The sequence below is a fragment of the Orbicella franksi genome, chromosome 7 (genome assembly GCF_964199315.1).
Source record: "Orbicella franksi chromosome 7, jaOrbFran1.1, whole genome shotgun sequence".
Lineage (NCBI taxonomy): Eukaryota > Metazoa > Cnidaria > Anthozoa > Scleractinia > Merulinidae > Orbicella > Orbicella franksi.
This window is the reverse complement of record NC_138151.1, coordinates 15,559,873-15,587,058: the sequence shown is the minus strand read 5'-3', so window position 1 is coordinate 15,587,058 and position 27,186 is coordinate 15,559,873. Positions and strand designations below refer to the sequence as shown.

The following is a 27,186-nucleotide window of genomic DNA, read 5'->3' as shown; positions in this document are numbered from 1 at the left end:
TACGCCCCTGCCACACTCAGGCCCCGTCCACAGGTATCCGGATATTTTTGAATCCGCAACTTTTTTTTTTCCGGATTCAAAAATTTCCCCATCCACACACATCCGGCGAATTCGGCAGCGAATACGGATATTTTTGCTACGTGTGGACGGGGAAATTTTTGAATCCGGAAGGAAAAAGTTGCGGATTCAAAAATATCTGGATACTTGTGGACGGTGCCTCAGTTCTATGCCAGAAATAATCCAGTTCAGCGAATCCCTACTTGAAAAATGTATTCCATATCACTAACAGCGCTAAAGCAGTAATTTTCCAAAATAAAGATGCTAGTAGCATCAAAGTGATGGAATTTTCTTCCTCAGCTCCTACTCAGTGTAATTGCAATGCGAGAAGCGTTTGACAATTCTAAGTGTTTACGTTTCAAAATCGCTTTTTCTTTTTTTTTCAACAGAGATATTTAGAGGGATTTTCGAGACATTTTGTGTATTCGAGATATTTTGTGATATTTGGAATTTTTTTTTTTTTTTTCAGAATTCCTGGAAAGATATTTTCAGCGATTTTACGAGATACGGTATTTGTGGAAAGGCCTAGAAGGGCATAAAATGACCCAGGGGTCCCCAAGGGAAGGCTTTATTATTATTATTTTGTTTTGTTTTTTTAATTTCCCCGCCCCCACCCTCCACGTGGGTGTGAAAGCCACGTGCTTAGTACGTCACGTCACGTTGGTGCGGTTACTCGGCCGGCTGTCGACTGACATCTGAACAGAAAAACTCTTTGAGTGCAAAGAGTTCAATTGTCGTTCGCTTTTTCCCCAATTTTCATCAATCATTTCAAATATTTCATTCGAAAGCTTGAATCCACTGTTTCTTCCGTTATGAGTCATGTGTCCCCAGCAAACTTTCAAGCTCTAGACCAGCGGGTAAGTTAAAGATTTGGGATCTAGTCGTGGTTTGATAGACAAAGGCACATGGCAAAAACGCAAATGGCGTCTTCATATTTCCTAAATTTTTCCTAATTCCGGCGTCCAGAAATTTTACCTTGGAGTTTCCTTTGTAAATGTTAGGTACCGTTGATGTTTCAAATGTAACCTATATGTTGTATTTCGTCGTAGTTCGCTGGTCTGGACTTGAATTCGGGCGCCGTCCCCGTAAATCAACGCGGCGTCGATCCAAAGTCTCATCAAGGTAAGCTGAAGTAAAATTTATATTTGCTCTTTACAGGGAACTTAATATGTATTGAGCCACGTAATCGAAAAGGAAATAAGTGGTAGAAAGTAGTAAATTGTATTCACCATTCAGCGAACAACAATACACATACACAGGAACGATGATGCTCTCTTCAGATATTTTTCGCTGTCGCCACGGCGGCCGGCTTGGATTACTTGTAATGAAGTATTTTTTTTCGCGCTGTGGTCTTTATATTTTAATGAAGGTCATTACTCTATCTTGCAATTTTCCAGAATGGTTTACCGATAGACGTTTGACTGTGACAATAGTTTTGGGGTTACGTTTTTCTCTGAACTTGTGAGCTATTTTCCAAGCTTATTACTTACATTTTTTTCTCCTTTTGGTTTTCGCCTACCTTTTAGCTAATCTTTCTTTGTCTTAGTACAAGCTTATATGCTTAGGAGCGATATATTTGAGGCCGGTTTCAAACTACAGCAGTGAATCTCCCAATCACAGAGTCTAGACATATTCTTTTAAGTACACTTCTAACTTGACAAGCTAAATAGCAAGTCTTTCAGGATACCTGGCATAAAATTCAAAGATTGTCAAAATTTCTCAGTGAATATGATACAAGTCTTATTTTATCGATTGGGTTGATCGGTAACTATACGTTTTTCATCGGAAACACAAGTTTAAGTTCCATGGAAGTCATTTATCAAACAAAAGCAAAGTGTTGCATAAGAAAAAAAATCGGAGAAGGTTTTAAAGAGAACCACTGTAACACAAAAGAATATATTTGTTTCTGTCTGGTTGAGTTGAACTATAATAATTGACTCATCGTAGTTAAACAATGGAAATCATTGTCAGTCATGTATTGGATATATACAAGGACTAGTTGACCCGCCTAGCAATTTCTCAATGTTCGAGTTCTTTGTCATATTTGCAAGATACCAGAGGAAAGAGAACTGATTTAATGTACAGAGATTATATCAATTGCTAATTACGCTTTTAAATAATTATTGAAACTATCCAGTACAACCATCCCACTAACCCTGCGATTAAAACAACCATGTTATTATGGCCACTTTTTTTGGCCAGAAGAAAAAGATTGGTCATTTTCCTTTAAGACCACAATTTTGATAGGACAACAATATCTTGGTCAAGAAGGTGGTTGCATTATAAACAAGGTTTGGCTGTATTATATAGTTCTGTGCAAGGTTTGTTACTTTGTTTCCAAGGTACTTATCATGACGGCAAATTTTGTTGTAAAACAATGGCGTACATATGTAAAGCGAAGTTCTGTTCAGACTTATGTATTGAAACATTATTCAGACTGTTTCTTCACAATGTCTCACAGATGTTTAACCATACATGTTTGAAATGTATTTTCCTAAATGCTAAAATAACTGCTCCTGTTTGCTCTATTATTTGTTACAACTTGGTGGTTTTTGTGTGTAGAACGATACGTGCCGCCTCACCTTCGTAACAGATCAGGTCCTCCTCCAAACCGAGGAGGCTTCCAAGAGCAAGCCTTCAACCCAGGACCACGGGACTTCCAGCCCAGGGATCCTTACAGAGGTTTGTGTGCTTTCTGCAATTCAAAAAAGCCTTGTACATATACCTGTGTGATAACAAGCATTGAGGAAATGATAGTGAGATTATGTATATAAGTGAAATCTTGATAGAAGTCATTTCACAGATTTGTTTGCTTGCAAAGAAACTAGTTTCTGACATATTGGTAGTGTAAGGTAAACCTGCCAGACATTATCATTGTTTCTGCAGTGTGAACCAACTGAGAGTGCTGTTTTTGCCCTGGACGGAGTGAAAGATCATCACAGATTACCCCCTTCTCCAACCCACTGCCCCCCCTGCCCCGACATTTTGTCAGTTTGCCGTAACAGTTCCCCAATACCCATGTATTCCTGATGACCTTGGGCAGTTCACTAACCTGGACCACTTGAGCATTAGACCACTGTGCCTCCTGTTGAGTGATAAATTCGTTTGTTTACATGTTCTTTACCAGATGGTTTTTACCAACAACAACAGTTCTATGGAGGGTATCCTCCCCGTGGTGGTGGACGTGGATATGGGAACCCTGGTATGTACTATGGCCGTGGAGGAGGAAGTGCCTGGCGAGATCGAGGCGATAACAGGGGGCCCTCCAGGGCACCTACCAATGGTAGGGGTTTGTTTTTTGTGTTCTCGGGGTAAAGCCACACTTTGGTTAGCAATATTTTAGTGTGTCTGTTAAAACTGATGGGGCCTGATTTTTTTTAGATGAAACACTGAAAAGCAAACATCTTCTAATGACAACAATTTGATATGACAACTTTCAGTTGTGTACTTAATAAAATCACACATGTTTTCTTTTTATCCCACGTGTCCTTTTATTGATTGGCTTATTGTTAAGAGTTTTGTTGCTTGTTACATGTTAGATTATGGAAGAAATACACAGCCACCTCCAGAGGATTGGTCTAAGTTATTGCCAAAGAACGAACGCATTGAAAAGTAAGAGCAGTTGTAAACAACTAAAAAGAAATTTCATGTGCTGTTACCTACACATATAAGTAACAACTAGTGTACTGTATTTACTTGATTAAGCGCCGCCCCCATTTAAACACTGTCCCTGATTAAGCACTCTATACGCTGTGTGAGAGCATAAATATCAAAGAATGCCAGCCTGGAATAAGTGCTGTATTCATTTACACCATGTGGTGCTTCGTTGAAGCATCATCAGACTGAATTGTTCAAGAAGTCAAGCTAATAAACAAAGGCAATGTTTTTCAGTCTGAAATACAGTGTGTAGCTATATTTGGTTGTGAACTAACATAATTTTGGTTGTTATCATTTACAAATGTTATGATTTTTTAAAGAGTGAATGTTGTCCTAAAATACGCTCCCCCTTAGTTAGCACTGCTCAGTTAAGTAAATACTATAACTAACAGGCCAGTTTACCAAGCTGATGTGGAATTAACTGAAAGAGCTTTGTGGTAAGGTTTATGTTGCATTTGCAGGGAGCTTTTCAGCAAGCATAACACTGGAATAAACTTTGATAAGTATGAGGATATTCCTGTTGAAGCAACTGGACACGAGGTTCCCCAAAACATTGAGTTGGTAAGCATCCTGTTTTGTTGAAATGGTAAAGTAGACTGCCGTGTTTTCTTCATGTTTTTTCATTTCCATAATAATTAGATGTGAAGCATTTATTTTTAAACAAACATTGTCTGGTTTCTTTACCTATTTTTTCTTGCCCTGATATGATAAGTTTTTCAGACTAATTGCTACAACCATTGGGAAACAATTCAGATCACATCGTACCTCAGAAGTGGCTGGTTCACATTAGTGATTTCTACATTACTTGCACATTATTTTGTTACATGTGAATGTGCATTTAATACTCACTCTCTTCTTGTTTTTGTAGTTTTCTGATTGTGACCTTGGGGAAATTTTGCACCACAACGTTGAGGTGTGTGTATTTTTCCATGTCTGGTACATTAGGTTTTTCTTCTTGGTTCAAGTGTGATTACATTGAAACTTAATACCAGCCTGTCAACATAGTTATCGTTGACTTGACTTTTTGACAGACTAAACAAAACATCCATTGGCGTGTTGGCTAATAATATTAACAAAAGAAAACTTACCCTCTTATTGCGACACAAGGAATTGTGGTTTTCTGTTACCATGAGAGCTAAGTTTCTTTGGGAATGTCCAATCAGAAACTGGAAAAGGCTCGGAAAATGTTGGAGGACTTGGAAGATTACTTTTAAGACCATCCAAATTGCTTTAAAAAAATGCATGCTGGTTTGGAGAAGACCACAATACCACATTTCAAGATTAAAATTACTGAAATATAGCAAGAAATATTGTTCAATACGGCAATACTGCAAATCCCAATGTAACCTTATATGTTTATGCCAAGTTCAACATGTTAGCCACAACGCCATCCCTCTATTTCTCCCTTCAAGAACATCAAAGCTCATTCCTTATGGCACTATTTGATTACTTCAGTTTCTTTTACTAATATCAAATATTTTTTATCTGCTTTTAATTTTCATTGTAGTTGGCCAACTACTCCAAACCTACTCCAGTTCAGAAGTATGCTATACCTATTGTGAAGAGCAAGAGGGACTTGATGGCCTGTGCCCAGACTGGTAAGTCTGCTTCATCTGTACCTTCCTATAACATGTTGTCATATTTTCAAACCTAGGGTTCTCCCTTAAAGTGATTTTGTTGATCCTTTCTGTGCATAATGTCTCACATCAATTAGTGAGCACCATCAGATGTACACTTCTTGATTGTTGAATGCTTACACTTTCTATGTTTGTAACCCATTTGCAGAAACTTTAATATCATATCAACTACTCTTCCATATGTAAAGGTGGATTTGTCAAAGTTTGTCATTCAAGGGACAACAATTCCATGCAAGAAATTAAGTGTCAGTCTTTGTCCTCATTAATGAGCTATCACTGTGAAACTGTGAACTTTTTTTCCAGGTTCTGGGAAAACTGCAGCTTTCTTGATTCCTATTCTAAGCAGGATATTTGAGGAAGGTCCTCCACCACTTCCAGATGTAAGAAATTTTAATTGTGCAGAGCCAGCATGGTATCAGCTTATGTTGTTCACATTTGATGTTCTCAACCTTTATTCCATACATTCATTATGTAGTCTGGTGAACTTTTTCTAAACTGAGTTCTTTTTCAGTGTCAAGGTTCTTCTTCAGTGGACTCCATATTGATAATAGCTATCATACTATTATTTGGCTACTTCATTAACAGGGGTGCCTTTTTTAAAGAAGCAAAGTTCAGTCCATTCCTGTCACCTTGCAGTAAGACATACAATGTATTAAAATGATATTTTCTCACTTTGACACTAGGCTCGGCAGCAGTCTCGCCGAAAGCAGTTCCCAATAAGCCTTGTTTTGGCACCCACTAGGGAACTGGCCTGTCAAATCTTTGATGAATCCAGAAAGGTAACCAACATGACTTGATTTACATGTACATTTGCAAAGTCTTAGTGTTTCAACCTCAGTGATTGAGGTTAATAGCATGCAGCAACATGTAACAAGAAGCAGTATTGTTGATATTGTAGGAGGCACAGTGGCCTCATGGTCAGTGTGCTCATCTCAGGATCGAGCGGTCTGGGTTCGAGCCCTGTCTGGGAACATTTCGTTGTGTTCTTGGGCAAGACACTTTACTCTCACAGTGCCTCTCTCTACCCAGGTGTATAAATGGGTACCGGCGAACTTAATGCTGGAGGTAACCCTGCAATTGACTAGCATCCCATCCAGATGGGAATAGAAATATTCCTAGCCGCTTCATGCTACAGAAACTGAGATAAGCTCCGCTTGGTCCATATGCAGACTTCACCTTTACCCTTTACCTAGACTTTTTTAGAAATGCTGTGTCTTTACAAAGCACAAAATGTTCACCCTCATTTTGCATCTTTCAAGTCAATTGTGTTTTCTCATCTCTCTTATATAAAGTGTCTCATTTGTTAGTTACAGTTTTGTTAGGTTAAGTATGGCAAGCCGTTTGCAGCAAAATTCAATCCTTGCAATATATGTTTAATCCTTTAAATAATGGTTTCATTTAAACAAAAAAAGGCATTCAATCCAATGGCAAATAAAATTTTTGGTTCAATTCAATCTTTTAATTTTCATGATTCAATCCAGTACCTGGAATATTGATTCAATCCAATACCTGAAATATTGATTCAATCCAATACCTCGAATATTGATGCAATCCAATACCTCGAATATTGATGCAATCCAATACCTCGAATATTGATTCAATCTAATACCTCGAATAATGATTCAATCCAATACCTCGAATATTGATGCAATCCACATCGAATATTGATGCAATCTTCCTGGGCCGAGCGCGGCCAACAGGAACGAGAGTGACTGAGCGCTAGAGAGCACTGAAAACATGGCGGGCGAAGGAGAAGTAGATTTAGAAGTCGAGTTTCCTAAGCTTGTTGCAGATGTCTTGGATAAAACGGAAATAATTTTTGAGAATTTTGACTCAGAAGTTGCAGAAGCGCACGCTGAAGTTCTTGATCAAACCATTAGTCTGCTTAGGTAAATGAGGCATTGCTACAACCGAAACACAAGGGACACGGAGAATTTAGATTCCATTACTGTCGCTTTTGTAGATGTGTTCAGTGTGTTGCATCGCAGAGCTATTACTCCGTCAATTTTTACTGTGGAATCCATTACGAAGGAAAGCGAAAAAAGAGGAAAGCATGGAAGACCATTTCTTAAAATTTCTGTTGAGGTGCTTGAGAAACTTTGAGGACTAGGATTCATCTGGACAACGATAACAGAGATGATTGGAGTTTCGAGATGGACAATTCACAGAAGAGTGACAGACGGTATGGCCCGGGGGGGTACTTTGGGAATTTCTGGGAGGGGATGTGCCGCTGGGACCCTGGAACCCTTATGTAATGTAACGGATTATCTGTGTTTTAGAACTGAAGTATGAAGAAAACGCTGCTATATCCTTTATAAACGGGTTGCTGTTCCCCCCTCCCCCCCAACACAATGTTGAAAATCAGGTGAAATTGCACGTACTAGTTTTCAACATTGTATGGGGGGTGGGGGGGCGAGGTTAGGCAGGTGAAGTTGTATTCGCGCCTGGTGTGTTAGCAAAAGCGCCAGAAGTGCAAATTTGTCCCAAGACTTTTGTCCATGATTGTAGTTCAGCTGAATTTTGTTACCCTATACTAGAGTAAACTCCCCAAATCCCCCCATCTATTGACACTGTTGAGGCTGATTTGCGTAAATTTAAACTTGCCAATTTGATTTTATTATATTTTTGAGTGGCAATTCCTGGTTTCCTTAGTCTAGATAAAATCTTCAACCAACTAGTCAGTTTTGTGAAAAATTATACCCTATTCTAGACCTAAATGCTCTGATTTATATACGCTATCCTAGAGTAAACTGCTTGAAAACCATACCCCTCACAGCGGCACATACCTATATAGCCCATATATGGCAGTGCCCCCCCCCCCCCCCCCCCCCCGGGCAGTGTGGCTTAGAAGATATGAGGGGTTTCGACAGCTTACCTGATAAGGAACCGAAATCAGTCAAGAGTACATTTCTAACCACGGGAGTGCTACTGGATATAACTTCATTGCAGGTTTCTTTAAGTCCATTGGGTTACGGGTTCAACGGAGAAGAATAAGAGAAAGGTTAACAAAATTAGATCCCCAAAATACTGTCTTGAGATAGGGTGCGTAAATTTGCTTTGGCATCTGGATGGACATCACTCTCTGATCCGATGGAAAATACTAATTCACGGCTGTATAGATGGATTTTCTCCGAGAATAACGTTTTTGAAATGTAGTGCAAACAATAAAGCAGAACCAGTTCTTGAATTGTTTCTGGATGCCGTTAAGAGAGACAGAGAATTTTGGCCTTTGAGGGTACGAGTATATCATGGTGTTGAAAGCGTTGGTGTGTGCGATACAATGGTGCAGGTTAGAAGAAAGGAGAGGCGCAGCTTCACTGCTGGGCCATCAACACAACCAACGAACTGAAAGATTGTGGGATGTTTTCCGTTGTGCTTCCCACTTGTACTTTTACACTTTTTATAGTATTGAATTGTGAGGCATCCTGGAGACTGATAATTCAGTGCATCTTTTCACCTTAAACTTAGTTTTTCAACCAAGGATAAACCAAGCTCTTTGCCAGTTCACTGAAGCTTTCAACCACCAAAATGTAAGAACAGAAAAAAAACTGGTTGCCATACCAAATGTGGCTTATCATATGATGCAGCCTGAAAACCCCCTTTCAAATGGAAAGTCATATGATTTTGAATACTATGGTGATGATCCTGATGGTCCAACTCCATTGGACAGTGATAACAATGTTGTAGTTGAAGAAATTGACCTGGACAACATGATTCAGTGCAGTCATTTGTATTGGAAAGGCTAGATCCCTTAAAAGAATCAAGTCAAATGGGAGTAGACATCTTCCAAGAGGCTCTAGAACTTGTGACAGTTAAACTTGGGCAACTGACAGTTGCATAATACTACATGTGTGTGGGCTGGGTAAAGGAGATTATGGTGCCACTAAAGTATTTTTGCAACTCAATTCACAACAAAAAACCTCACCCTGTATCAAGTAAATTATTTTCTCATCTTTCTTTTCATTGATATACAAAACTCAGAAACTGCTTTCAGGAATTACAGGATGCCTAAGGTCTAGCAACACAACTAAACTGAAGAGAAATCAGGGCATTTTATAACTGCCATGTGCACTACTCTGCTTTGTAGATTTTACAGGTGCTTATCAAAACAGATGTTAAAATGTTGCAAGGTTAATTTGTTATCTTATTTTCAAAAGTACCCAGGACACAAGACTAAATTCTTGGTGCAATGGCGTAATGGCCACTAACAGGTCTCATGTCACTAGCCAAAACTAACTTTGCACCAGCCAGCCTTTTTAATACACAGTTTCACTGACTTTTTTATAAGAGTGGTCAATCTTGGACATATCTTGTTGCATCTAAAGTGTTAATAATAATCACTAAGAAAATTTCACTCCCACAAACACGAATCCTGCTTTTCTTGAATATGCTTATGTTCAATCTGTGATGTACTTCTATCAGTGGTACCATTTTCTTTTATCTCCATTTAATAGTTAAATATTTATATGCTTATTGAGGCAATTATTTCCATGAAATCCACTCATAGTTTCCCTGTTTTCATTAGTTTCTATTCTCTTCAGTTTTACTTTGTCAGGATAACTCTCAATTTTGTTTTCATCCAGTAGACCAGTACTCCATTCCATCATGATTGCCTCAATGGCTAGTGAAAGTGTAAATTCTACTATTCAAAACTGAAATGTGTGGCTAGTTGGCAGTAGTGTTAGCCTTGAGCCCTGGGTACCCGATAATATTCACAACAAATTGGTGCAATGTTTGTCATAGAATATCAAGAAAAACATCGTTTTTAGGAAAGAAGTACCACAGGTGGGTTAAATAATGCAAAACATGAAACAGCAACATTGAAAAACTTAAAACACATCCCAATGTTCAATGATTGCTGTCTTGTAAAATGTAAGGTTCTTATTTCAAAAATAACGTAAAGCCAGGTTTACACAAACAGTTTTTGTGAGAAAAATGTTTGACTGTGTACATACCACAGCAAAAATTTTGTTTACAGTTCAAAGTTTAGTGTGCCAGTAATGATTGGACAGCAGAAATATGCACAATACCAAAGACTAATGTGGGAGCACAATTTGCGACAGTTTATGTTATTTGTCACAAAAAGCTAGCAAAAAGCTAGCTTTTTATAAACAAATATGTTTGTCACATAAAATTGGTTAACTTACATCTACAAAAGCGACAGTAATGGGATCTAAATTCTCCGTGTCCCTTGTGTCTTGGTTGTAGCAATGCCTCATTTACCTAAGCAGACTTCGGCGTGCGCTTCTGCAACTTCTGAGTCAAAATTCTCAAAAATTATTTCCGTTTTATCCAAGACGTCTGCAAGAAACTTAGGAAACTCGACTTCTAAATCTAGTTCTCCTTCGCCCGCCATGTTTTCAGTGCTCTCTAGTGCTCAGTTACTCTCGTTCCTGTTGGCCGCGCTCGGCCCAGAAAGATTGCATCAATATTCGATGTGGATTGCATCAATATTCGAGGTATTGGATTGAATCATTATTCGAGGTATTGGATTGAATCAATATTCGAGGTATTGGATTGCATCAATATTCGAGGTATTGGATTGCATCAATATTCGAGGTATTGGATTGAATCAATATTCGAGGAATTGGATTGAATCAATATTTCAGGTATTGGATTGAATCAATATTCCACGTATTGGATTGAATCAATATTCCAGGTATTGGATTGAATCATGAAAATTAAAAGATTGAATTGAACCAAAAATTTTATTTGCCATTGGATTGAATGCCTTTTTTTGTGTTTAAATGAAACCATTATTTAAAGGATTAAACATATATTGCAAGGATTGAATTTTGCTACAAATGGCTTGCCATAGTTAAGGCCACTTGACTGAAAATGAGGTGGAATCCCGATTTTTCGAACCTCCAAGGGAAAAAAAAATTGGTTTGAAAAATCAGATAGTTCAAGAAATCGGGGGTAAAATTACAGTGTTCATCAAAGGAGAGTAAAACAACTTTTGGTTTGAGTTATCGGGAGGTTTGAAAAAATAAGGGTTTGAGAAATTGTGATTCCACCCTAGTTCTCAAAGAGATGTAAAGGAAGCGCAATACTATCATTTCTGGATTCTACTGAAAGACGCAAGACTTTGGAGACAGGTCATGTTGACAGATAATCTTCTTTACCTTAACAGTTCTCATACAGGTCATATGTGCGACCTTGTGTGGTGTATGGTGGAGCTGACATTGGTGGCCAGCTGAAGGAGCTGGATCGTGGTTGCCATCTTCTGGTGGCCACACCCGGTCGTCTTGTTGACATGCTGGACAGGGGACGAGTGGGGCTGGACTCTTGCAAGTGAGAAAAGCAATTGTATTCTGTGTTTAGTCTTGTTAAATTGCATCTGTCCTTGAAATCATTGCACAGTATTTCTCAACCTCACTTATTTTAAACTTGGTTGTAGTAAGTCAATCTTAAAAAAGAAGAAAACATTTTACCAGAGGAATTGCTAACTTGTGAATATGGTACAGTTTGTTTATTTTTTTTTTTCAAATTCTTTAATCCTACAATTAAATAACTAGCATGTAGTCAAAGAAAAAAGAACCTTAATGAAACTCATCACAAATAGATGAGCTTGGGAACTGGTGCCTTAAAGGTTAGCGGGGAGCCAAAGCCATAAGCTGCTAGGAGGTATCCATGACAACCCTGGAAAGCAGGAACCACCCAATGAGTGTCTGCTAACCGGCACCGTCACACTGAAAGAAATTCAGTGGAAACTACTTACCTGAAGAATACTTACCCTGACCAAGAACAAAACAGGAGGGAGGAGAGGGTGCAAGAATCTGCAATGATTCGTGAGCAAAGCAGCGCAACTGATCCGCAACAATCAGCTGAATACACTACAACAATTATGCAATGAACCATAAACACCTGCAAAACCCCTGCAAAACCCCTGAAGGCCGCCCCACAGGTCACATACTCCCAAATGGGGAAACCGCTGGCTGCATAAGCTCATATTTAACTTGCCTAAATGATATTAGCTGGATGGGCACGCTAGCTGGCTACATTAGCTCGAGTTTAACCTTGCCTAAATGATATTTAGCCACATTTAAAAAAGTACAAATGTGAATTTTGTTAGGTTCCTTGTCTTGGATGAAGCTGACCGCATGCTGGACATGGGATTTGAGCCACAGATACGCCGCATTGTTGACCAAGACACTATGCCTAAAGCTGGTGAACGTCAGACGCTGATGTTTAGTGCCACATTCCCTAAAGAAATCCAGGTATCATTTAGTTTTCCATGTCCTTGCAAACAAAATTTCATCTTGTGACTTTAGGCATATGAAAAGATACCTCTTTGAACAAAGCAGTCATTCTTAACAGTTATTCTTTGTTGGTGAAAGACTGTAGTATGGCCTAAAGATAGAAAGTTCACTGGGCTAATGTGCTACATCCTTAAGTGCAGTACGTATTGCCCAATCAACCATTTGGTATGAATTATTGTATGTACAGTTAATTAAAATGCTCTTTTTTGCCTTCCAGATGCTTGCTAGAGACTTTCTAGTGAACTACATCTTCTTGGCTGTGGGTCGGGTGGGTTCAACTAGTGAGAACATCACACAGAAGACTATATGGGTTGATGAGTATGACAAGAGGTCATTCCTGCTGGATCTGTTGACTGCTTCAGGTCTGTAGATTGTCTGTCTCTTTACTTACATTATGCCAGTAGTTTACCAGGGACTGTGCAACGAGCTCTTAATTCAGCCATCAGTGGCTGTCAGCACCAATAGCTTAGTTTACAACAGGTTACCCTAGTGTTGTTTAATAGGGGGTGGGGGTTACACACTTTACTCTTCTACCCTCTTCTACTCCCTTTCTAGGAGTATGATTTGGTATCAGTTCACCTGACAGATGTGCCAGGGATATTAATGGACAGATCATTATTTTTTGGAGGGGGGCTGGGCAATTTCCAAAAAAAAAATTCTTACACAGCAAAAACTGCTGAAAAAAAAATTGTGCAAGGGGAGCCAAGTGCTTTATACCATCCAGGTCATGTGTTTGACTTGGAAAAAAAAATCCTTGTACAATCTAAGGGTGAGAAAAAAACTTCATGCTCCAGAAAATTGCCCAACACCCCCCCCCCCCCCCCAACTTAAAAAAAAGGTCCATCCCTTACTTGTAATGGACTTATATACCAACAAAGGGGGAGGCAGTGGTGTAGGTTATGGGTCTGGTGGCACTACATGTAGACGTTGAGAACTACATCTATGTGCTGGCTTTGGACCGGCTGAATTTTTGACTTTGTATAGAGTACCAGTGCAAGCTTATTGTGGTTAATTGTGATGTCATGTTCTCTTGAAGGTCCCACATCTCTGACACTAGTCTTTGTAGAAACCAAGAAAGGGGCTGATTCATTGGAGGATTACTTGTACCGTGAAGGCTATGATGCAACCTCTATTCATGGCGATCGCTCTCAGCGTGAGAGAGAGGCAGCTCTGCAGTCATTCAAGTCTGGCCGCACACCAATTTTGGTGGCCACAGCTGTAAGTAAATCGGGTGGCTCAGTAATTGTGATGATCTCTGGTGTCTTTTAATCTTCATTCAGGAGTATACAAAGTGTCATAAATTCACTTGCATGTCTTTACCAATTATCAATTGTGTATTTGAATCATCATATTCTCACTCGGCAATCCCTTAAAACTGTATAATGTAGTTTTTAATTAATGTACATGTAATGTTTGCATTTAGATTGATATACTGTTTTACTTACTGAAGATTTTGACCAAGTTTTTTACATGAAATGATCGATTGATTCATCAATCACTCAATCTAAGGGTACATTACAAACTCACAATGTGACCAGCTCTCAGTTGGCTTGATAGCGTAATTGGAAGAAACTGCACTGGAGTCGTAAAGGTCTTGAGTTTGAATCTGGTTCAAACCTGAATATTTTTCAGGCCTTAGTTTTGCAAATGTTTAAGTTCTCTGCAGATCTCTCGTGTCTATAAATGAATTTTATTGACTGTTGAAGCTATTCCTGAGTGTGTTTAATTAAATACCTTGCAAGAAAACTCAAGTGAGTCCTATATTTTCTTCTCTGCGACCACATGAACTGAGCTACAATAATTTTTTTCTTGATAGGTTGCTGCTCGTGGCTTGGACATTCCCAATGTACGCCACGTAGTAAACTTTGACATGCCAACTGACATTGAGGAGTATGTTCACCGGATTGGCCGTACAGGACGTGTAGGACATACTGGTAAAGCAACACAAGTTTCTCAAGTCATTCACTTTTTTCAACAACTTCTGTTTGGAATTCATTAGTAACTAACCTGATTGTATTAAATGTTGTTAGGTCTTGCCACATCATTCTTCAATGACAAGAACCGCAATGTAGCCAAGGACCTTGTTGAGCTGTTGAATGATACTAAGCAGGAAGTCCCAAGCTGGCTGGAATCCATTGCTTATGAGAGTAGTCAGAACTCAGGCAGGAACCGTGGAAGGAGGTTTGATATTACTTGATTTATCCTCAGGTCTCTATCAGTAGAAGTGGGTTGGCTTCATGGTTAGTGCGCTCGACTCCAGATCAAGCAGTCCAAGTTTGAGCCCTGGCTAGGACATTATGTTGTGTTCTTGGGCAAGACACTTAACTCTCACAGTCTCTCTCTCCACCCAGCACAAATGGGTACGACAAATTTAATGCTGGAATAACCCTGTGATGGACTAGCATCCCATCCAGGCGGGAGTAGAAATATTCCTAATTGCTTCATGCTACAGAAATCAGGATAAGCTCTGGCCTGATGGGCCCCTTGGCTCATATGCAGCCTTAACCTTTTTTCTCTGTTATTTCGCTATTGCTTTGTCCAATATTGACAGAAAATCATCATTATTTTTCCAGCAGGCAATCAGCTGGTGGCTTTGGGTCACGGGACTACAGGCAGCACCATCACCACCATGGGGGTGGGGGTGGTGGGCCCCACTATGGAGGGTACGGTGGAGCTGCATATTGGAATCATAACCGCTATGCTGGAGGCGCTGGAGCACAGGATTGGTGGAACTAGTGCTGTGATGCTACCACCAAAAGTTGTTACATCATGTTTTCTTTGTTTGGTTAATGTTACAGGTGTTAACCACTTTTATTCTCTTTGATGAAATAAGTTAAATTTGGGACTGTTGCATTGGCAATATCTGGCATCAAATATGGCATCTTCAAATTGATTGGTGAAGTGTTGTGGAAAAGCGTGTACAAAGGTTTTCCATAGCGGCAGCTTATTCAGTGGATGGACACAGCTTGTGGTCAGATAAAGTATAAAAACCACTTGTGGTTTTCACAAATGTCAGGCTGTAAGGGAACCACATACTTCAGTGTCAAACTCTCTGTTCGTGATTTCTCTGGAAATCCTCAAGGAACACAACAAAATTCAGTTGGCTTGTTCAGTTCTCGTTCAAACTGCTGCTTATTAGACAGTGCCACAGCAATCTTCTGCTGTCGTTGTTTTCAAGTTCAGTCAAAAAATGTCTGGTTGATATTTTTTTCATGCAAAGTTCATTTGGTACACAATGAATTGGGCAACTGTGGATCAAGATACACTGACTATTTAATATCTTTGGCGACATTATTTTGAAAGTAAGTGTTGTTAAAAGGGTTACATTATCTGTGTTGACACAGATACATGTGGTCATTATCTCATTGTAGTTGATACTTAAACAAGTTATTTTCTTTGGGACTTTTATGGACATTGGAAAGGGGCTCATTTTGTGAGAGGTCCCGTATTTATATTTTGAATTCGGTCCTTGCATGGAAAGTCCATTTTGAGATGGGCTTCTTTCCTTAGCTTTTGTACTAATTTTGCCCCCAGTTACAGATTATTTCTCAGTTCTACAACTTTTGGGAATTTTCCTCAAAAAGCCTATTTGTGACAAACGTTACTTTTATGCAGTCCTAGGAAAAGAGTCACTGTGTTGGGCAAGAGCTCAAACGTCTTGTTTTTCGGAGCTTCTCCTTATTGCATTAGCAGTTACAAACAACATGTAGTTAAGCACAAAGTTAATTACTCTCTGTAAGCACAGAGATTATGTTTTGAAAATTTAAGAAATTTTCAACCAGCTGTTTAGGTCAGAAAAATTCCTAGCGAGCCAACCAAGTGGATAAGAACTTGGGAGATTTCTGAACAAGCAGTTTATTGCAATTACAAAATATGAAAAATCCAGTGGATGAATGTGGACTCACTACACAACACATCTTAGTTAGGTCAACTTGTTTTATTATAGATACTGACTCTGTGGGCAAAATTGTGAAAGAATTTTGTCTTAACATGTCTTAAGAGCAGAACAGAAGACAGAGTTTTCCTGCTGTTATTTAGTGTCAATCCTTGATGAAAACGTTTCATTCATCTCGGTTCTACAGATAGATAGTACCCTAGTTCAAAATAGTTCGTCTGAAAAGTATTTATCATAGAACATGGCCCTTGAGACATTAGACGGAATATAGATATTATTATATAGAAGTATACAATGTCTTTTGATTAAGACTGCCACTAAGAAACACAAATAGATATTCGAGAAGTGAGATTTAAGCACAAGGGATAAATGTATTAGCTTTGTGCTTTAGCAGGATACTGTTCATTGTGCAAAGGGATTTTTAGTGCCTCTTGTATTCTGAGTTTAAGCAGGAAAACTCAGGTTTTAGTTTCATGTGTGTATAAGGGTCATAGTAGGCAGATTTTGTAGTCATTGTAACAAGATAACGTTATTTTGTAATGGATGACGTCCACTATAAGATTATTTTGTAATATTGCAGATCGCTCTGCTTTAGACTAAGAAAAGTTGTGTCGCCAAAGTATTTATGGATTTAAACTAAAGTACCAGAAGAAAAAATGTTCCCGTTTTCGAAAATCAGAAAGGTTTTAAACAAATAGTTTCAAAGAATATTTTATTTACAAATTCTTGCATGAAATTAAGAAAACAGTAATAATTTATGACGCCTTTTTTTGCCTTCGTCTGAAAAGGGCCAAGAAAGTGAAGAATTTCACTTTTTCATGCAGTTAAATTGAAAAGCATTTGTATCAACAAGGATAAAGCAAGCATCAAAAAGACACTGTAATTATATTGCATTTAATGAAAGTACAATGTAAATTAAAAATAAGGCGTCAAGACTAGTGCTCAAGAACATTCGTTATTTTTAAGACCATTATGCATTAAGCCGGAATTATTGATGCTTGTGAATTTGTTCCTACATAACCTTTAAGATGTTTTTCTTTTCAGATGTTTAATTTTTGTTGAGTTACAAAGAAATTGAAAATGTGGGAAATGAAAATCAAGGTTTCCATGTTCAGTTGGTTATCCTTCTTAAAGTTAAATTAGAATACACTTAAAAAAACCTTTCTAACTACAAAGTGCTCTAACTGAACGGAAAATTCTTAGTTTACTGTTAATGATCTCTAGAGTATTTATATTGGTCAGAAAACGGGAAAAGTTAAGCAGAGAAAAAGTCACTGTACCCGGGTGGGATCAACAAGGTAGCCTTTCGAAAATCAGAAACTACAACTGATATTCTGCAAATGTCAGGGATTTAGATGCTAAGAATTTAACTAAGTATAACTTGTGGTAAAAGCCAAATTTTGTTCCAAAGCCACTTATGCCTTGCACCCTATACATCTGTCCAAGGTAAAGCCGTGACACACATGACGTAATATACTCGAGGTACGACACACGAGAGATTTTGTGACGAGTCACCTAAGTCACGCCAACGTGTTACCATATAGCATGAAGTTGAAGATTGCTTTGGGAGAAAGTTTGGCCTCCATCAGGGTACTTTTGCTTACAAATCTATAAATTGTGTTCAGAGGTAGCACGATACCTGATAGCGTTCTATCAACACAGTTGCTGTAGCCTTCATATTTCAGTTTAAGTATATTCTGTTTATGCAGGTTGTTTTTTGGGGGAAGAGTTCACTGCCAAGGCAGTCAGGTTATTTGTATTTGATGTCAGAAGCCAATAAATTACCATTATAGTGATAATTATGTTTCCCGTACTTGTGTTACGTCGGTTATCGTATTCATTACTCAACTCGATAGAAACACGGGGAACATGTTCTCTATTTCATTTAGAAAATTCTGAAACGAAAAAAAAAAAAAAAGAAAATGTGTTTACTTTGATCAACAAAACGGGAATTCACTTTGCTTGAGCTATCATTACGTTAACAGCGCGTGCTAGTTCTGTGTTTCTATCGAGTTTTATTATAAAACTCCCATATAACAGGGATGGCGGTGCTCATCGTACCTCTTAGGGTTTAAAAAAGCGGTTTTGTACCTGTTAGGGTGTCCAGCCTAAAAAGGTCCACTGCGGAAGCTTTTACGGTACCGTTAAGGGTATTGAGCCCAAAAAAAATGACGATAGATGATGCTTGTTTTAGAATTGGTACCTCTTGGAGATGAAAAAAAAATTCAAGCCACGCCCACAAAGCAGGATGTTGGTACCTCTTCGGGTTTTTTTTTTTTTTTTCAAAATTTCCGACGAGTACCCCAGTCCTCCGCTGACATTCACTGTTGCTTTGAGAGGCCCTCTCTGTTGGGTGACCTAAATTGTAATTTATTACCAGACATCGTCGATAATAACTCTTCCCACCTTGAATATTATGGATATTTATGGTCTGACTCAACTGATCACTGAACCTACTCGAAATACGAGTCCGAGAATGAGATTGCCGCGAAAATTATTACTGCGCAACTCAAGGGTCGAGACATTTTAATTGGCTTATCGCAGTTTGCAGATCTTTGACTTGGGTTTTAAAATAAAATCACGTTTTTGTGGATAACTCGTTCGCGTTTTAAGTTTTCAAATTAATTTTTCATAGAAAATTCAGATAAAGTAAAAGTCTTGAATTTGCTGTGAAAAACATTTTTTGGACAAAATCAGCCCTTGAAGGTCTAAAGTAACCTTTCAAAAACAACTATCGGCCTACATCTGTTATACCTGCTGTGGCCAAAATCTTTGAAAACTTTGGCATATTGTACAACATGAATTGGATTGGATTTGTAAAACATGGCCGAGGTTTGCTCAACTCTTTAATTTTTTTCTTTTTTGTTCGTCCATCATAATTAAAAATTTACGTTTCACGGAACCGGAGCAAAGTCCAGAGATCATAGCAGGATGTTCTGCGCGCCAGTTAAAACGCACTTGTTGTTGACCTTTGACCGAACTAATTTTGCAGACTTTAATTTCGAGGGAAACTTACGGCACTGCGCACAAATGTTCTACGTTCCCAGGTGTTCAAAAGAAGCAGGTATGCTGAGTTTCCATTGAGTGTGGTTAGCTCGAGTCCTCGCAACTAACTTGTCTAACTATCCGAGATGTGAAAGACAAGCCAGCTAATGGCTTTAAAGTTTTCAGAGTGTGTCCTAATTGCTGAAAGGTAACTTCTGAAACAAACCACACAACTGACTGTTTATGAAGCTTCGTAGCAGGGGTAAACTGTAGGAAAGGTGAAGAAAGAGCGAGGATAAGGTGAGGGGCGTTTTTCGCCTCCCCCCTCTCCCCCCCCGCCCCACCTCCCTCCCCTACCACTTCCCCGTTTACGCCCGCAACGCACGCTGGATTGCTTTTACTATCGTCACTCTTTCATGACCAGATCTCCGGCAGAGGTGTAATAGGGGGGTTTAAGGGGAAGTGGGTGAGAGTTCCATGGGGGTTGGAGTGATCAAGTTCGCAATTAAAGCGTGCATGGGTGTGAAATGTGGATGATATGGTGGAGCAAGGCGTTACAAAAACATAGCGAGGGGAGGGTCGTTAGAAAAAGGAGAAGACTGGCAGAGGGGAAACTGAGTGGAAAGTGTAAAAGGAGGAGTTGACGATGGAGGATATAACAATAAATCGAAGCTCCGGTAAGAGTATAAAGAAGAAAGCAAGCGCAGTAATTGAAAGGTAAATGTTGAAATAGAAGATAAGCCGAAAAAAACGAATTATATGATGGTTTGCATGTAAAAAGAGAAATTTTAACACTTGCTTAATCAAATGTCATTAAAGTTTTTCGAGCCAAGGACTTCCCTTTTGATTAGAAAATGAACGTCCGACCAGTGCGCTTAGATTGCAACAGAAAATTTGGCCGAGTGACGCATTGTAAGATAAAGATAAGATAAGAACTTTATCTAATAATTAATAAAATATGAAATACGTGTACGTATGTAAGTGTTTTAAAACATATATATAAAACAAACAATGAGTCATGCGGTAAGATCAAGTGTTAGTTGTTACATAAAGAACAGTCTTTACAAGTACTGTCCAGCAGGCTTGTGAAATCAACCAATTTGATGCGCTTTTTAAAAGTGTGCAATGATTCAGATTCGGTGATGATTGAAGTCGACAAAAATGATCTACACTTCGGAATGATAAAAGTTCGTTCTGAGCCGCGCGGAATTCTCAGCGATATGCTAACAGATCCTAGCAGAAATAATGGAGATGCGAAAACCCTGAAAGCCTAAATAAGCGATAAGAGAACTATAAAAAATACTGAAAATGGTATAGGTAACAACTGGCTTGGGTTTGTTAGAAATCAAGTTGTGTTGGTCATTGACTTTTGTATCATTTGGTGGCTCCTAAAGGAGCCGTTTGTTTTGGCGCGAAACCCACAAAGTGAGTTTACTTGCTGCTGGTGTATTTGGTCACAGCCTTGGTTCCTTCACTCACGGCGTGTTTGGCCAGTTCACCGGGCAGAAGCAGCCTGATGGCGGTCTGGATCTCGCGGGAGCTGATGGTTGATTTCTTGTTGTAGTGGGCAAGGCGGGAAGCTTCGGTGGCGATGCGCTCGAAGATGTCGTTGACAAACGAGTTCATGATGCCCATGGCTTTGCTGGAGATACCAGTGTCAGGGTGAACTTGCTTCAACACCTTGTAGATGTAGATAGCATAGCTTTCCTTTCTTTTTCCCCTTCTCTTCTTCTTTCCATCAGCCGCGGCCTTTGCCTTACCGGCTTTCTTCTCGCCTTTCTTTCCTGCAACTTTGGGTGCCATGTCTGTAGATGAGAATGGATTTGAAATACCTGACAACTCGACGTAACTCGTATTTATACAAGAAAGACTAAAAGATCGATTGACATACGGATCGAAATTTGCGATCAGTGATTGGTCAGCCTGATAGCGTATTACAATACTCTGACAAACCTCGAGGTTAATACTCTTTTGAATGCATGCAAATACAAAGGTCCTTTGAAATGCTATATCGATCAACAAAGATTTGATTGGTGCTTTTCGATCCTTCTTGCATAAAAAATAAGCTACAAATATCACGATCTGAGACTAGTTTTGCTAATCTTCTACAACTTTCGTGAAGGCAAATTCAAATCAAACATGTCTGGTCGCGGTAAAGGAAAGGCAAAGGGCACTAAGTCCAAGAGCCGTTCATCCCGAGCAGGGCTTCAGTTCCCAGTTGGTCGTATCCACCGTCTTCTCCGCAAAGGCAACTATGCTGAGCGTGTTGGCGCCGGTGCTCCAGTTTACTTGGCTGCCGTGCTCGAATATTTGAGCGCCGAGATCCTGGAGTTGGCGGGCAACGCTGCTCGTGACAACAAGAAGACAAGAATCATCCCCCGTCACCTTCAACTGGCTGTCCGTAATGACGAGGAGTTGAACAAACTGCTCGCCGGTGTCACCATCGCACAGGGAGGTGTTCTTCCCAACATCCAGGCTGTACTTCTGCCAAAGAAGACCGAGAAGAAAGCCAAAGCTTAAATAAGCTTTAAATCACAACAAAAACGGCTCCTTTAGGAGCCACCAATTATTACAAAAGTCACGATCAACAAAAATCTTTGTTTCATTTTACTTTCCGTAGGGAAATACACAATCTACAATTTTTTTTAGCAGAATTGTTCTTTCGGTTTTGCGATCAATATAGCAGTGCCACAAGGAATCAAACAATTAGATCAAATATTTTCCTTAAGCAATAGTAAAACCTGAAAATAGCGCACCCCACCCTAAGTTACTGCTTTTTTATATATCTCGTAGTTTTACCGCTCGCAAAACTGAACCTTTATTAATAACATAGTCTTTCTTTTCCCGCCGCTACCGCATACACTTTACGAATTCAGTCCTTGTATCAACACAATCTCAACAAATGCAAATAGAATTTCAGTTAGCTTGCGGCTTTATTCTTTATCATGCTAATAGTAGTTCAAGCGACTGTGCGCGCGTTCACGCTTGAGTAAAAAGAGCGCCCAATTGTAGATTTGGTGTTAGTTAATAATGAACTTTCTTGGCGAAAATTTTCTTGGGTAGTTTTAAGCCTTCTGAATAATAACCGTAAAGATATTACCGGCTTGCATTACTGAACAATTCCACCTAGTTTAGTTTTCTACTTTTAAAATAAATCTAAGACCAACAAATGACTGGTTCATTTGGTTAACTGAGCTCTAAAGTTTATAATTGACCTCTTCAGAAAAGCCCTTCGAAGGTTTGTTACCCTGCGCGCAGAATCTCCTTCCATCTTCCTAGACTTGGGGTAAAGGTTTGTCATATCGAAATTCGGTTTAGTTTGAAAGAGAACTGGAATTCAGACTCAGTAAATGTTTCTGTCTCTTTGATATGCCTTGACAGGCCAACATGGCGGCGTTCAGGTTATGCCCAGATCGTGGCGAACACTTAAAATACCGTAAGAAGCGTGTAGTGAAGTAGTCTCTCTAAAAGACCTAAAATGTCGGGGAAATTTTCAAGACTATTACCCATAGGGAGATGATTTCTGTTTGGTTTTATCCAGTTGAAGTTACAAACACAAATACCTTGAAGGACCAAAGATTTTGGAGAAAGATCGAGAAAAATATAAGTTCAATCTTTACAGTCTGTTCACCAAGTTTGCTTATCATCCCCGAGTTTAAAGATATGTCAGACATGTAGGGATACTCAACAGAAATGTTAAAGAAAAATATTGATTCTATTGGTCATGACTTTTGAGAGATTTGGTGGCTCCTAAAGGAGCCTTTGTTTCGACAGTTTGTGTTTGAAGACTGTGCAGTCTAACCGCCAAATCCGTACAGAGTACGGCCTTGTCGTTTCAGAGCGTACACCACATCCATGGCTGTCACAGTCTTTCTCTTGGCGTGCTCGGTGTATGTCACAGCATCACGGATCACGTTCTCAAGAAAAACTTTGAGAACACCGCGAGTCTCCTCGTAGATCAGGCCAGAGATTCTCTTGACACCGCCACGGCGAGCAAGACGACGGATGGCTGGCTTGGTAATGCCTTGGATGTTGTCACGAAGGATCTTTCGGTGACGCTTGGCGCCCCCTTTCCCTAGACCTTTGCCTCCTTTACCGCGACCAGACATGTTGATTGCTACTCGTGTAACTGAATTAAAAACTTGACCGCCTTTTCTGTTATTTATAGGCAGACGTATGACCTCTCAGGAAACGTAGAAATATTTCGAATTCTATTGGTTGAATTAAGACAACAGAGACCTCATCATGCATAGTGCATATTAATAAGACCGATCACAAAACACGAGTTGAGAGCCAAAGCAACAGTTTGACTCTGGCTTACTTTGATCAAGGGTAATATGAAAAAGATAAATTGCTCTTTCTTATAAGTAAAGTAAACACCACAGACTAAGATGCTATTGCAACATATCTCATAAGTGAACCATCGGTGAGTGTTTGACCTAAAACATGAAAACTTATATTTTCGGATCGAAGTACGAATACAAATTTTGTATGGTGTATTTGCCAGCCAATAGAATCGTTCCCTTTTTCACCAATCAGCGTTAAGCCCGCCAATGTATAAACAGTTTTATAAGCGTCGAACACTTAAACGGAAAATATAGTTCTTGTTCTATATTCTCGTGAACTTCCCAATGGCTCGTACAAAGCAAACTGCTCGTAAATCAACTGGCGGAAAAGCTCCACGCAAACAGCTCGCCACAAAGGCAGCTCGTAAGAGCGCTCCTGCCACCGGTGGAGTCAAGAAGCCTCATCGATACAGGCCTGGCACAGTCGCTCTTCGTGAGATCCGTCGTTACCAGAAATCCACCGAGCTGCTGATCCGCAAGCTGCCTTTCCAGCGTCTTGTGCGAGAAATCGCTCAGGATTTCAAGACCGATCTGCGTTTCCAGAGCTCCGCAGTGATGGCTCTTCAAGAAGCTAGCGAGGCTTACCTTGTTGGTCTGTTTGAAGACACCAACTTGTGCGCCATCCACGCCAAGCGCGTCACCATCATGCCCAAGGACATTCAGCTAGCCCGCCGAATCCGTGGAGAGCGAGCATAAAGTGGATTACATCCCTCACAATACAAACGGCTCCTTTAGGAGCCACCAAATCAGTAAAAGGCAATGACCAACATGAACCTGACATAAATCATGAAAAGTTCGCTTTTGTTGAAGAACGATAAAAGATCAAATCTTTCTATGATTGCTGGCATAAGCACATTTTAAATCATTTCCTTTCTGTGGAAATGCTATTGCCATTTTCTCTTTCTTGCTCAGATTCTCTGGCAAAATTATTTTCACTTTAAAAAATGAACAGAATTTATAGAAATCTTTTTATCAAAAGACGGTTTGCTAATCAGCGTTCGCCATTTAGCACCAAAGTCATTCGGGCGCGCGTCCCTTAAATGATTCTTTCTGCAACATTGTATCTTTGAAACCCTATTATTGAACGTACCTCTCTTTCAGTTGTGAAAAAAAAAAAAAAAATAAGAAGTTTTATCATTGATTCATTTTGTACATGAGTTTCCGCCATTTTCTTATTCTCTCAGCCGACTAGATCTCCCAACAAATTTTGGCGCCATAATTAGTGATGGAAGATCCGGTTTCAGTTGGAGTTGTTACAAGTTCCCAAAGTTTACAGAACTTTGGAATGAAAAATACTGTATGCCATTCCCTTCGTTCTATCCGAGGCATTTCTAATCTTAAATCATAGTACACAACTCGTACAACTCTTCGCCTAGCGATCAACAGCGTTAAGAAATTTGGCGCTTGATATATGCAAATATACGTTTGCAACTTGCAACTGGGCACGAAATCTCACATCATACCAATGTTATTGACCCATGGCTATTCACTCCTTGAAGTCGAGGGTTTGAAAGTCCTACTACTACAGTATTTAAGTCATTTAGGCTTAAGGAAAAAAATTGCGCTTTATTATTCAGGAAATGTTCGTTAGATAAATTTGCGCGAGTCAGTATTGGTGCATATACTGTACAAATGCATGAAGATATATACCCATTCAGTGTTTCGTTCTCTTTACCAAAATCGTAGCATTGCAAATCTCAGATTACAGGGCCGTTGGTTATTCTCAAATACTCCGCATGCCTCTGAATTAATTTTTGATTTTCACTCACTCAAAGAACTCAGAATTCAGACGTGATGTCCTGTTTTGTGTACATTTGCTAAAGTCAAACGGAGTGATCTGCAAATGCATGGCGGCCTCATAAGACTGTCCTTGTTATTCAAATAAACGCGAAGCTAAGCAATTGAAAATTAACTATAAAGCCAAATTTTCTTAGCAAAATTTAAGCAGTAGGAGTTCTATTTTCTTAAAATCTTCCCAAATCTAATAAATAGCAAACTTAACAAGAGTTAATTCGCTAGAAAGACAACATGTTCTTTTGAATCTCACCGTTTTGTAAACTTTCGGCTTTCAATTTGACTCTTTGCCAGCCTTTGACCAAATATCTTTTGTATCTATAACTTAGGAAAAACCTTAGCAACACATTTTAAGGCTGAGATTGAAAAAGTTTCAATACCATGCCGTTTTATTGCAGAAAACGATAGGGAAACTAGCACAGAATTGGAGGACGCCATTTTCTGCGGTCCTGCTTCCTCGGTGGTCCGCATGCAGCGCATAAATATTAGCCGCACCGTCGACCGAGGATTTTGAGTCTTCAGCTCCGAACAGCAAGTTCCCAAACTGCAACATGTCCGAAACAGCAAAATCCCCCGCTAAAAAGAAGCCGGCAGCGCCTAAAAAGCCAGCCGATCATCCACCTTATTTAGAGATGATCAAGGCTGCAATTGCAGCGCTGAAGGAGCGCAGCGGTTCTTCCCGCCAAGCCATCGAGAAATACATCAAAGCCAACTACAAGGTTGGTGAGGTTGGCTCGCACTTGAAGATGGCTTTGAAGAGAGGCGCCACCAGCGGAAAGCTTGTGCACACCAAGGGAGTTGGTGCTTCTGGCTCCTTCAAGTTGCCCAAGGAGGAAAAGAAGGAGAAGAAACCAAAGAAGAAGCCCGCTGCAAAGAAGAAGCCCGCCGCCAAACCAAAGAAGCCCGCCGCCAAGAAGGCGGCGAAGAAACCAGCGGCAAAGAAGGCAGCAAAGAAACCAGCCGCGAAAAAGCCAGCAGCAAAGAAACCCGCAGCTAAGAAACCAGCAGCAAAGAAGCCGGCAGCTAAGAAACCTGCCAAGAAACCCGCGGCCAAGAAACCCGCGGCCAAGAAACCCGCGGCCAAGAAGCCTGTCGCCAAGAAAACGGCTAAGAAGTAAATTGCGACGCTTCTTCACCAAACAAAACGGCTCCTTTAGGAGCCACCACATACAAAAAAGTGATGACCAACAGAGCAAACAGAATACTCTCGCTTATGTTTATATATTTGTATTTTAGTTTCGTTTTCAATCGCTTTCAATACGCTCTTCGATAAATCTTTTGACATTGAGATATGCAACCTCGTTCCCAGGGCTTTTTCCCTGGCTTGGGGCGGGGAAAAAGGCCCTGGAAACAAGGTTATACCTGAAACGCAGCCGTTAGTCTATGTACTGCCGCCCCCTCCCGTCAAAAAAATCAAGGAGGGAGAGGTCTGTCTTCCCAATTATGGGAGGGGGCGGCTGTACATAGGCTACGTAGCTTCAGTTACAGCGGAACTTCTCTATGGAACGATCAAGGGCATTAAATAACTTTGCATAGTTACACCTCCAGATCAG

At 39.8% G+C, this 27,186-nt stretch overlaps 4 protein-coding genes and 2 pseudogenes across 4 annotated transcripts; 4 read left to right on the top strand and 2 right to left on the bottom strand.

Annotated features, from left to right (window-relative positions):
- The first annotated feature begins 474 nt into the window (after nucleotides 1–474).
- Nucleotides 475–18,307, top strand: LOC145493948 (ATP-dependent RNA helicase DDX3X-like). Its single transcript, XM_081473443.1, has 17 exons — nucleotides 475–914; nucleotides 1,107–1,179; nucleotides 2,620–2,739; nucleotides 3,185–3,340; nucleotides 3,597–3,669; nucleotides 4,176–4,275; nucleotides 4,583–4,627; nucleotides 5,222–5,312; nucleotides 5,655–5,731; nucleotides 6,035–6,130; nucleotides 11,485–11,645; nucleotides 12,427–12,571; nucleotides 12,831–12,975; nucleotides 13,650–13,831; nucleotides 14,430–14,547; nucleotides 14,644–14,794; nucleotides 15,187–18,307. The coding sequence occupies exons 1-17, from the start codon at nucleotides 870–872 to the stop codon at nucleotides 15,347–15,349; spliced, it is 1,941 nt and encodes a 646-aa protein (XP_081329569.1). The 5' UTR covers nucleotides 475–869; the 3' UTR covers nucleotides 15,350–18,307.
- Nucleotides 18,308–20,482: 2,175 nt separating this feature from the next.
- Nucleotides 20,483–21,413, bottom strand: LOC145492905 (histone H2B.1 pseudogene; annotated as a pseudogene).
- A 109-nt stretch (nucleotides 21,414–21,522) lies between these two features.
- LOC145492903 (histone H2A pseudogene) lies at nucleotides 21,523–22,484 on the top strand (annotated as a pseudogene).
- A 186-nt stretch (nucleotides 22,485–22,670) lies between these two features.
- On the bottom strand, nucleotides 22,671–23,778 carry LOC145492906 (histone H4). Its single transcript, XM_081472284.1, has one exon. It carries the CDS (start codon nucleotides 23,600–23,602, stop codon nucleotides 23,291–23,293), a length of 312 nt encoding a protein of 103 aa, XP_081328410.1. The 5' UTR covers nucleotides 23,603–23,778; the 3' UTR covers nucleotides 22,671–23,290.
- A 60-nt stretch (nucleotides 23,779–23,838) lies between these two features.
- Nucleotides 23,839–25,491, top strand: LOC145492902 (histone H3). Its single transcript, XM_081472283.1, has one exon. The coding sequence runs from the start codon at nucleotides 24,125–24,127 to the stop codon at nucleotides 24,533–24,535; it is 411 nt and encodes a 136-aa protein (XP_081328409.1). The 5' UTR covers nucleotides 23,839–24,124; the 3' UTR covers nucleotides 24,536–25,491.
- A 621-nt stretch (nucleotides 25,492–26,112) lies between these two features.
- LOC145492901 (histone H1-like) lies at nucleotides 26,113–26,823 on the top strand. The gene has a single exon (XM_081472282.1). The coding sequence runs from the start codon at nucleotides 26,185–26,187 to the stop codon at nucleotides 26,749–26,751; it is 567 nt and encodes a 188-aa protein (XP_081328408.1). The 5' UTR covers nucleotides 26,113–26,184; the 3' UTR covers nucleotides 26,752–26,823.
- The last annotated feature ends 363 nt before the right edge of the window (nucleotides 26,824–27,186 follow it).

Bases quoted from the DNA above. Each gene is read 5' to 3' on its own strand.
- LOC145492906 (XM_081472284.1), bottom strand. From the start codon at position 23,602: ATGTCTGGTCGCGGTAAAGGAGGCAAAGGTCTAGGGAAAGGGGGCGCC.
- LOC145492901 (XM_081472282.1), top strand. From the start codon at position 26,185: ATGTCCGAAACAGCAAAATCCCCCGCTAAAAAGAAGCCGGCAGCGCCT.
- LOC145493948 (XM_081473443.1), top strand. From the start codon at position 870: ATGAGTCATGTGTCCCCAGCAAACTTTCAAGCTCTAGACCAGCGG. The intron at 4,276-4,582 runs GTAAGCATCCTG...TTGTTTTTGTAG, and splicing joins TTCCCCAAAACATTGAGTTG to TTTTCTGATTGTGACCTTGG. The intron at 5,732-6,034 runs GTAAGAAATTTT...CTTTGACACTAG, and splicing joins GTCCTCCACCACTTCCAGAT to GCTCGGCAGCAGTCTCGCCG.
- LOC145492902 (XM_081472283.1), top strand. From the start codon at position 24,125: ATGGCTCGTACAAAGCAAACTGCTCGTAAATCAACTGGCGGAAAAGCT.